This window comes from Octopus bimaculoides, chromosome 30 (assembly GCF_001194135.2).
Source record: "Octopus bimaculoides isolate UCB-OBI-ISO-001 chromosome 30, ASM119413v2, whole genome shotgun sequence".
Taxonomy (NCBI): domain Eukaryota; kingdom Metazoa; phylum Mollusca; class Cephalopoda; order Octopoda; family Octopodidae; genus Octopus; species Octopus bimaculoides.
In genome coordinates, this window is record NC_069010.1 from 2,460,941 (window position 1) to 2,472,409 (window position 11,469).

Here is an 11,469-nt window from a genome sequence, read left to right on the forward strand (position 1 = left end):
TATATATATATATATAAAATGTACACACACACACACACACACACATATATTTATATATATATATATATATATAGTAATTAATGATAATGTGCTTTTGAAACAAAAATAAACAAAACTATAAAATAAAGAGACATAGAACTGTACCTTTTCAATTGAGGACCATTAGCTGCCAACCCAACCCTTTATTTTGGAACCATTAACCCCAGCTCTTCTGCCTCTCTCTCCTTTGTTCCTTCCATTTCACAAGTTGTTCAGTTTCTCTAATTTTGCAGATGCAGGTAAAACAAAAAAAGGTAAGTATGTTACTAATAGCCAATCTGATATATTTGTTCCAATTATTTCTTAGCAGTTCTCTCTATTCACTGTCAAAGTTCTGCTTCTGCTTTGAGCAGGGCTGGTATCATAACCAATGAGGTATATCCGAGCTGTGCTTATTGCGATTAGTTACAGATGTTGACATTTGTGCTGTAGGAGGTGTCTATTTATCCACTTCTTTCTTGATGTAATTGTCTTTAAATGTGTTACACTACAATCTGAAGTTGATAAATTAAGCTTTATTATTTTGTCTTCAGAGTGAAGTCTTTGAAGAAAATTCTATCCTAGAATATAGTAAAAGTTAATTTGTTAGTTAAGTTTTAGCAGTTCTTATCTAGTTGGGAATGGTTGGTTTGTACAGATTTACCTTCAAGATAGAAACTTGTTACTTGTAACTTTGCAGTCTTTATCTTGCTTTTGGTTGTTTTAAATAGGTTATCCATGTTGGATATCTTTGTCACTGTTATCTCCAGTATTGAGTTTCTGATAATTTTCTTCACATTGGATTTGATTCTATATCTTTTTTTTTTTTTATTATGTCTTATTTTCCATAGTTTCTCTTTTGATGTGATCTTAATGTAAATTTGAAATTTTTGTTATATTTCCTATCTGCTTCTGCTGTTAACTGTTTTTTTTTTTTTTGTTGTAAAACATTTTGTGTATATATGTATAAAGGAAACCGAAAGTCTTGCTACTGTTTAATATATTTGTGTGTATTAAGTGGTAGCATGACCTTTTGGACTGTTCAGTCTATATATATGTGTGTGTGTGTATGGATACAGACATTCAGCAGCTGGATTTAGTTACTTCGGTACAATTTTAGTGGAGTAGGGAGTCCAATTGATCCAACAACTGGAGTATTCTTTGTTGAAACTACTGGAGATCCATTTTGTGTGTTTGTTTATACACACACACACATATAGACATGGCTGTGTGGTAAAAAGTTTCCTTCCCAATCACACAGCTTCAGGTTTAGTTCCACTGTGTGGTGCCTTGGGTATGTGCCTATGTACCTTCTATAGCTCCAAGCCAACCAAAGATCTATGTGGTCTTGGTAGAGGGAAACTGAAAAGAATCTATCGTGTGTGTGTGTGTGTATGTATGTATGTATGTATATATATATATATATATATATATAATATATCTGTTGGCGTGTGCACGTTTGTGCATGTTACTATCTCTTTGACTTGACGTTGTATGATAGTTGTAAACAAGTATTACTGTCATACAAATGGTGCCCTTTATTTTCAATCTTCTTGAAAAACCTGTCTGGCCATGAAGAAATATTACTGTAGTTGGAAACAGGTGAGGGTTAGTAACAGGAAAGGTAGCTAGTCATAGAAAATCCACATCAATAAATTCTGTCCAACCAAGATGATCCTGGAAAAGTGGATGTTAAAATGATGGTGATAGACATTCTATTTCCATTTATCTGTTGCTGAACCACTGTAAGATGAAGTATCAGCTAGCCATTGCTGGTTAATCTATGTTGGTTGTTAGGCCTGTTTGTTCATGCTGGCTGGTCAGAACATTAGTCCTGGCTGTTGACAACTTGGTGGAATTTGGACCTAGAACACGAAGAGCTGCAACAGTTATTGTTCAGGTAACTGGTCTACTGCTCTGTCAAACCACTTTATTTTTCAACTGTGAGTGAATAAAAGATCTCAGTGAGTATAGAATTAAGAACATAGAGAATTGGAATGAATATTTTAAGGTGAGCCGTCCAGTGCTCCTGAAGACTCTGTCCATTCCCTATCTTGTTTGTGTGTGTGGTTGAGGTTAAGAAATTTGCTTTGAGACCATGTGGTTTTGGGTTGTAACTTACTACATGGTACCTTGGGCATGTCTTCTCTTATAACACTAGACTAACCTATGCTTTGTAACTAAGTTTGGAAAATGGAAACTGTATGGAAGCTGCCAGCATGTGTATGTCTTTCTGTAACTTGTCTTATATTAACACCATTAGCCATTTGACACCTGGTGTTGATTTGTATAAGTCCTTGATACTGGAGTTGGACTTAAACTCTTTGAGGCCATACTCCAGCATGGCCATAGTCCAATAACTGAAAGCAGTAGAAATGTGTGTGTGTGTACTGGGCACAGGTGTGGCCAAGTGTTTTAAGAAGTTGGTTTTGTTGTCATTAGGTTCCAGATTTGATGTCAGTGTGACATCTTGGCAAGGGTTTCTCACCATAGTTTGTAGTGTATCCCTAGCAAAAATCTGTATGGAAGCTTGTCAGATGGACTATAATTGTAATTCATGGAGCCAGCCTCTGATTCCTCCATCTGATTTACTTCAAAGTCTTAAAATCCTGTGGAATACTTTGCCAGTTATAGACATGATAGTTAAGATGATGGAACTGTTGAAATAAATGTCATTTCTCTTATATACCCTTGTTTAATATTTATATTCCAGTAAAATGTGGCTTAAAATGTGACCATTTATTATGCTATGTATACTGAATGGTATGTTTTACCGGAATTTTTGCAACTTGGGGTTCAGTTCAACATTCCACTCTTATGTCCTTGTATTATCAAAGCAAGGACAGACACTATTATGAAAAAGAGTTGCATAATATCAAAATAAAGACAAAACCACATTTTGATATTTCAAATGTATTTAATACACTTGTTTCTGATAATTATGCAAGATAATCCTTACAGAATATTATCTTCTTCAGTCAAATATTTCAAAATATTTTGAAATATTTTACTGAAGAAGGTAGTATTATGTAAGTATTAACTTCTGTAACTACTAGAAACTTGTATTAAATGTATTCCAAATATCAACATATGGTTTATATATATATATATATATATATATATATATAAACCTTCGCATTTAGCCTACTCAACTTGGAAGTCCTTGGTCGCTTTAGTATATATTAAATATAATTTTTCCTCTTCATAAGGTAGTTTTGTTTTTACTTGTTGTTGCTGTTTTTTTCACCCTCCCCCTTCAGTAAATTTTAGCGTCATAAATTCTAAAAGTCAAGATTTTCTACTTAAGATTTATCATCATAAACATCATTTAAATTGATTATCTATAAGATAATTTAAATATCCAGGATTTAATATTTTCTAATTGTCTTCTAAGCTATTTTTTAATGCTTTCATTTCAATCATTTTGCTTAAAGACCATATTAAAATATTTTGCTGTCTTGTGACAGTTTTTTTTTTTTATTTTTAGTTTTATTCCCTCCTCCCACCTTTTTTTGTGCGCATTCTATTATTGATAAACATTTACATTTCTTTTCATAGAATAATTGAATGAAACATGAATTCTGAAGTGACAGACCAAGGGAATTTCCAAATTGGTTTGATTAATTTATCTACTCAGTGTTCAGTAATATTTTAATCCTTGCTGTTTTTGCAATGCCAGCTCCGGCCATATTTCAATCTGAAACTGAATCTTACGTGCCTGCTCTCTCTCTTCATGTTGGGATTAAGAAACTGAATTGCAGAATTGATACCAGGAAAATAAATATGTTGAAAGCAAGCATTAGAGAGAAAATAAGATAAATCACTCAACAATCAAATGCTGGTTCCTTGATATTTAGTTAGTTTTTACTAATTAATTAATTCCCAGATATGATATCTAGAATTTGCCACTCTCTTGTGTGTGGTGCTAGCACCATCAGCAACAGAATGATGAAGTATTAGTGAAACACTAATGAAATATAATTATTCTGCTACATCTTGGTGTCTGACTGACCACCAGAATAAATCTGTTATTGGTTGTAGGCATGACTGGGAAAGAAGTTTTCCTTGGCAGCCACATCATTCTTGATTAGATCTCTCTGCTAGGTACTTTGGACTAGTGCCTTCTGTGGTCTTTGGATGATCAGCCACTACCTTGTAAGTGAAATTTTGCAGAGGGTAACTCTGTGAAAGTTGTGTTAGTTTGTGTGTGATTGATGCAGATATTGCTGTGTGGTTTACAACTTTTGGGTTCAGTCACCCTACAAAATACCTTGGGCAAATACCTTGTAGAACCTGAGTTGACCAAAGTCTTGGAAGATGTTAACTGAAAGATAGTTGTGTGTAAAATATGCACTCATATACACACATGTTGTCATATTGGCAGTGTTGTTCTCAGTTTTCCTGTCAAATTGTCTGCTTGCTTCATTCTTTTAAAGCCATGTAGAATAAGGAATTTCAACAGTTAAAGTAGAACAAGAAGAAGGTCTTCTACTCTAAAACAACACCTCAATAATATGTTCATCTAACCCATGCAAGCATGGAAAATGAAAGGCTGTGTGTGTGTGTGTGTTTATGCATGCATGCATGTTTCATGCATTTGTATAACTTTTGCTGATGTTGGTATACAATGGCAAGAAAATTGAAGTGATAATTTTTGACCCATGTTCCTTGAGATATTTGTTCTCTACAGAGACAGTAAATCATTGAATGGCTTGTCGGAAATATGTAACCAGTGGCATCATTGTTAACCACTTAATATAAAATAGGACTGTTGTCCAAACAGATCTAATTTGGTTGGTGGAGACATGTCTTAACAAAACTGACATGGGCCATTTGAAGAACAATCTGTTTCTTATTTAGCAGTCACTTAGGTCTAGTAGCTAATCTTTTGGCTATTTCTTCAATCTATTTTCATCTTTATTGTAGCACAGACTTGTTCTTGTGTGTAGTGTGTAAAAGAGATTTGTGAAGTGCACATGAGGTTAATAATCTGCAGAAATCTTACTGTTCTTATTAAATATTCTAGTCATTTCAAAAACTGTCTAGGAGCCAGCATGTTATAATATAACATAGCATACATGCATGTCTGCGTGTGTGTCTATATATGTATATATATATATATATATATATATATATATATATATATATATATATATATATGCACACATACACGCATACATACATATATATATGTTTACAAATACACACACACACTCCCAACCACAAGCACTGATACAGGAGATTATAAGTTTCCAATGCTAGTTACAGAACACTTTACTCTCTCTCTCTCTCTCTCCCTCACTGTCTTTCCATCTTTCCAACTTCCCAAAGCCAGCTGTGATCAGCCAGAATGCAGCTCCAGATAACAACAAGGATATTCTTTTCAGCACTGTATAGCGTTTGTTTCCGAAGAACTAACAACCGTTCCTCTTTCATCTTTTTCAACTTGACCTAAGCTGAAGAATTTTTACTATTTTGGTCTTTTTTGTTTTGTTTCTGTTTTTCTAGGATGACGTCGTCAAAACTGATGGAAGAGCTGACAAAGAGAGAAGGTAGGTTTATCAGTATTGATTCTTTTTGGTGAATTGTTTTTAAAAATTATTTTTATTGATCTCTGTTTGTTAGATTTGAACTTGATGGGAGGGAATGTTCTAGTGATAAATTTTTTTGTACTTTAGAGTTAGACACAATTTCTCTTACATATTTTTGTTGTCCAAAAAAGAAAAAAAGAAAAAAAATCACAATCTTTGTTTTTTTTTTTTTTTTTTTTTTTTTTTTTTTTTTCCTTTTACTGAAGCTAGATGTAAGATATTGTTATTTGAACCTTGATTGTTTGGTAACAATAGTACCTGGTGACAGGATTTTGGTTGAGAAAGTTAGGGTCTTGGGATTTGTGAAGTTTAATTTTTGGTTTTTGATACACCTTCCCTTGTTAACTTTGTAGAATCTGTAGGGACTGATCCTCAATGTATGGCACAAAATGATCTACTGGGGGCCAGTATTTAACATATTAGATGTAATGATCTACTGAAAGTTGTGCTCAATATATTGCTCAAGTCCACATGGCTCAGTGCTCAACATAGGGTTCATAATGAGGTCTATGGATCATTATGGCTCGTTATGATCCACTACTCAACACATGGCCTCCCTGGGAAGTTTGTCCCTTGATCCTTTCAGTTGCACTTCTCTGTTACATGTAGCCCCGGGTCGATAAATTAAGTACCAGTTGTGTACTGGAGTCGATTTAATCGACTGACCCCTCCCCTTAAAATTTCAGGCCTTGTGCCTAGAATAGAAAAGAATATTATTGACAATGTTGATACAAGCAGTTTTATGGGGTCCGCATTGAAAACTATAACATTGAATTTTCTTAGTGGTTGAGATTGGATGTTGTTCTGTTGGATACCTTTCACAAGAACACAAGTGAAATGGTGTCAGGTGGGGAATGAAACCCAGTCAGAGCCTGGTTGAACAAGAATGTGCTTCCCTTAGAATTACTGAAGTATTTCTCATGGTAGCACCTCTGCTGAGTGCTTCTCCATTTACAAGCCAATGAGGGAGCCTCTGCGTGGGTGCTTGACTTGCTAGAAATAGTTGAAATATATCCCTCAAATCACACATAACTGGAAGAGGATATATTAGATTATGACGTTCCTGATATACCCAGAAACAATAGTCATGACTGGAAAGCTTTTAATCATTCCATCAGGCTAAATTAGCTGTGTGGCTTCTGTAATTACTTAATATATTTTAGATCTGGAAGGGATGTAAAGCTTTGAAGGGACACTTTGTATACACAGTGATTTAGGTTGGCTGTAACCTTAGAAATGGTCCTTCAATGGGAAATGGGTACAAGAAGTGACCAGTGTGATCTTTAGAGGTAGATTTGTTAAGGGCAAACAAATTGTAACTAAATGGTATTGGTATTGAGGACAGTATTGTTTCTGGTGGAGCCATAGTGGTTGTCTAACCTGAGGTCAGCTCTGACCCAGCAATTGTATCCCAGCCATGACCTCATCTTTTGAATTAAGACAGTAGGCTACATAATCCTGTGTAGTACATCAAAGAGAAATGTAGCTGCTATTTCTAGCTAATGGCTTCAGAAATAGTCCTTGTTATGTCCTCTGTTGTTTGGTTGGCAGTCAGCTGCTTTGTGGAATTGGCCTGATTCTAGTGAATGCCATTGAAACGGAAGTTGTGATGTTACCCTAGAGAAACTCAGCCAAGCTTAGGAGATATTGGTTTTTATAGTTGGGTTTGAAAATTGAAAAGATTTTTTGCTCTAGACCTTTCACGACTGTATCTAATGAAATATGCTTGTTTTATGTTGCAATAAATTTAGAAAATAGAAAATTTAAAGGGTTAGTAAAGTGACTGTTTTTTTTCATTATGAAGTTGGAGTGTGGAAAATACAGGTACTGTAAATTCCTCCATTAAGTTATAACACAAGGTTCTAAATAATGTATAAACATTTTAAGATAGACATTTTTGTATCATAGAAGCAGTGGTGATTTTGGATGGGCTGGTATCAAAAGAGTTGCAAAATATAAGCATAATAACAATTTAACAAAATTGAAGGTTTGGGGCTTGCAAAGGAAAAAAAAAAAAAAAAAAAAAAAAAAAAAAAAACCTTGTAAAGGGTCAGTTACTGGCATTGATGGTTTTTCACACTTTACAATCTCACTTTGACAGACTACAATACTATTGAGGCCAAGCAATTGAGGTTCAACTAATGGTTTAGCACAGGTTGGTCATTATATGTATAGTAGAGGCGTGTGTGTGTGTTTATATGGTATAGTTATGGCGATGGATATAGTGTAGAAGTTTGTGTATGTAAGTAGTGTTAAGTTAGATGCGTATCATGTGTTTGTGTTTTTGGTAGACTACACTAACATAAAGATATAGACAGGCTAGGAAAGGAGGGGGTGTAATTTGCATATGGACGTGGTATACTGAGCAGAGAAAAATAGGTGTTTAACATTCTGCATGCACTGAATATTACCGTTAAAAGACAATGGTTATTACTGTTGCACCCTGTGTATCTGCTTTCTTGGTTTTGCATGATCTTTAGATCTTAAGAAGATAATCCTACTTTGGCGATGTTAATGTGTGAGTGTATGTCTGTGCATACACATGGGTGTATGTTTGTGCATGTATGTGTATATGCATGTATTTTCTCTAAGGTAGTAGATGCTAACAAGGGCATCTAACTGCAGAAGCTAAGCCATAAATGAAATGCGAGATGTGATCCCCCCGATGCATTTAGAATAGCCCCAAATACATGCTATTCTTATTAAAGCAATTTGCTTAACCCATGCTGGCATAGAAAGCAGACATAAAACAATTGTGTGTGTGTTATTTTTATGTATGCATTTGTTTGCATTTTTATATATATGTATATAAATATATGTATTTATGTATAGCGGGGTGGTGAGTGTCTGCTCATACATGCAAACCTGGTGAAGTGTGCATTAAAATGGTGATACTGATGGCGGCGGGTGGAATGTATAATATACCTACATTTCAGTCTCTTGTTCCGTGTGCTTCTACTCAGCCTCAGTCTGCTACCTTCACTAATTTAATTTTCTCCCTCTCTTGCACACTGGCTCTTTCCCTTTGTATTATGCGATCTAATAACAGTAGAATTGTGTCCACATTCACCTACATTCCTCTCTTTTATTACAATCCCTGTATAATGGGGAACTGCATCAACTCTTTTTATCTAGTATACCTCATTATTAATATCCAGCATTATCTTACCAGTTAAACGCCACTCTCAGCACTCTTCCGTTTACTGGTGTTTTATCTTCTTCTGGTCATGTATTAACAATCGTCACTTTCTTGTATCACAGACCAACTCCTTCCCCCCTGCTATTACTCTCTTTGTTCCATTTCTCCTTCCAATACTGTCTCCTTCAATATTACCTTCTCTCCCTACCTCTCTCCAATCACTCTAAAGTGGTTGGCCATCCAGTCCACACTGTAAAGTGGTTGACGTTTGGAAGGGCATCTGGCTGTAAAAACCTTGCCAAAACTGATTTCGCTTGTGCTTGTGTCGCATAAAAAGCACTCAGTCCACTCTGCTGGGTGACTGGTGTTCAGAAGGGCATCCAGCTGTAAAAATCCTGTCAAAACAGTTACAGAACTCTGGTGCAGCCTTCTGCCTGGCTGGCTCCTGCCAGGCTGTCTCACCCATGCCAGCTTGGAAGGCGGATGTTAAATGATCATGATACTGTTTCTTCACTTCTCTCTCTATTCAACCTCTTCCAATGAATGGAGTAGGCATGGAGAACTCAGGATATTTTAGTCTTGCAAGGTACCAGCAACCTCACTAATATTAGTGCCTTAAAATTCACCTGGTTCAGTCAGTAAAGTAGTTAGTGAATAGGCACAGACAGTGTGGGGTTGGAGGACCTTTAATGTTGATTCTGTCCAACTCATGTCAGTATGGAAAAAAGGATATAAAAGGGGGATGATGGAGATTGTGTGTGTGTGTGTGTGTGTGTGTGTGTGTGGTGAAATAGCAGTGTTATTCCTTGCTTTAGTTGTCTTGGCTTCACTCTTTTAGTTCAAATCCAACTGAAATCAATTTTGCATAGAGCAAATTGGATTGGTGGAGGTGTAAGAGCATCGGACAAGATGCCTTACAATATCTGTTGTAGATTTTTTGCATTCTGAGTTCAGAACAAGATAGCTAACTTCGGTGTGTCTGTATACGCCAAGAGAAGTTCTGTTGGGTAAAGGTATAGTGAAGATGAGTAGCAACAAAGGCTGGGGACAACCAGATGTGAGACAGTATGAAGATAACAAAGTCTATGAAAACATTTGTAAAACAAAAAATAGCAAAAATTATGTAGGACAGGATTGATTTTACAAAAAGAAAAACATGTGCAAGTTATTTAGGTGTGTTGCCTGAAACAAACAGTACATGAGATAAAGTATATTAAATGGATTGTGAAAGTCTTTTGACTGAAGTAAAACAAGACAAACTAGGGACAGTGTGCATAAAAGTAATGCTGAGAGAGGAATAAATGTCCAATAGTTAGCTCATGAATGATGCAAAATGGAGAGAGAGAGATAGTGAAGAACAGTGATTTTAAGTGTGGGTAAGTTAAAAAAAAAATGGAGCATGTGTGAACTGTTGGATTATGGAATATCAGAAAGGCACAAGAAAAGAGAACGAGAGATTGTGTGTGTGTGTGTGTACGTACGTACATGTTAAATGGCCTAAAAGTTTATAGTCCCTGTAATAATAATGCAATACTTGTAATCTGCTATATATATTCTGGGTAAGTAATAATGCTGGTTTTTGTGGAGTAGGTATATTGCAAGGTAATGTTATAGAAGTGTGTTGAATATGTAACAGAACAATTAAGATAAGATTAGAATAGTTGTAAATAAAGCCACATCACCTATTATCTCTGCTTATCCCCAACAGTTGGGACTTAGCCCTGAGCAAAAAGACTGTTCTTATGAGGCCTTATTGCAAATCACTTTAACAAGTGACTGATGCAATCATTTGATTGGTGACTTAAGTGGACATATTGACATGATGGCTCCCCTGGTGTATGTATATAGTGACTATGGTTATAGTTCCAGGAATAGGGAGGAATCAGGGCTTCTGAAGTTTTGTGGTGTGAACAAACTGAAAATCTATATGAACTTCAGGAAACCAACAAGTCACTTGCTCGCCATCCAATCGAGCAAACATGCAAGCTACTTAGATTTCATTCTCACCGAATGTTTGTAAATACTAAAGCTATCTTTGAAGAATGTTCCATAAAGCATAGATTAGTGACTTGAGAATTCAAGCTTGATAAAACTGAGACAAAAATCTTTCAGGAGTTGGAGTTCTTGGGATACAAAGTATCCTTCTTTTTAAATTTTTAAGTATATATTCAGAACTATTTCTAGATGTTGCGTACAATGAAGAAGAATAAGAGATAGAAAAACATAATGAAAAAAAACTGGGGTATTTTTGTGACAATCTATTGAAAGTTGGAGACTAGTCTTGTAACTGGAGCAAGGACCAGCCAGCCAGCCACAAGGTAATGATGGTGGAGTAGCACTGTGGTTATAATAATGATAAAAGCTAAAATACAGTTATGGAAAAATTGGATAAGAGAGAAGCTAGGTAATAAGTGTGTATAACTCGGAGAGAGGTAGAAAGCATGAGCTTTGCCAGTGTTCAGCAATGAGAAGATCAGAAGTGTGATGAGTTTTGGATTGTGAAGCTGTATGTCAGTAAATTGAGGCTTTGTTGGGGAAAAGTTTGGAGGAAGTAGGCTGTGTGGTAAGTAGCTTGCTTACCAACCACATGGTTCCAGGTTCAGTCTCACTGCGTGGCACCTTGGGCAAGTCTCTTCTACTATAGCCTCGGGCCGATCAAAGCCTTGTGAGTGGATTTGGTAGACGGAAACTAAAAGAAGCCCGTCGTATATATATATATAT

The 11,469-nt window shown here is 35.7% G+C and overlaps 1 protein-coding gene across 7 annotated transcripts in view; it reads left to right on the forward strand.

The window, feature by feature from the left end:
- LOC106879945 (uncharacterized) overlaps positions 1-11,469 on the forward strand; it is a 93,318-nt gene that overhangs the window by 26,911 nt on the left and 54,938 nt on the right. For all 7 annotated transcript variants that reach the window (XR_008267053.1, XR_008267054.1, XR_008267052.1 and 4 more), the window contains exon 3: positions 5,527-5,570. Coding sequence is in view for 4 of the 7 variants with exons in the window: in XM_052978143.1 (XP_052834103.1) it covers positions 5,527-5,570 (44 nt within the window). In the remaining 3 variants the exon portion in view is untranslated. The remainder of the gene's footprint in view (positions 1-5,526; positions 5,571-11,469) is intronic.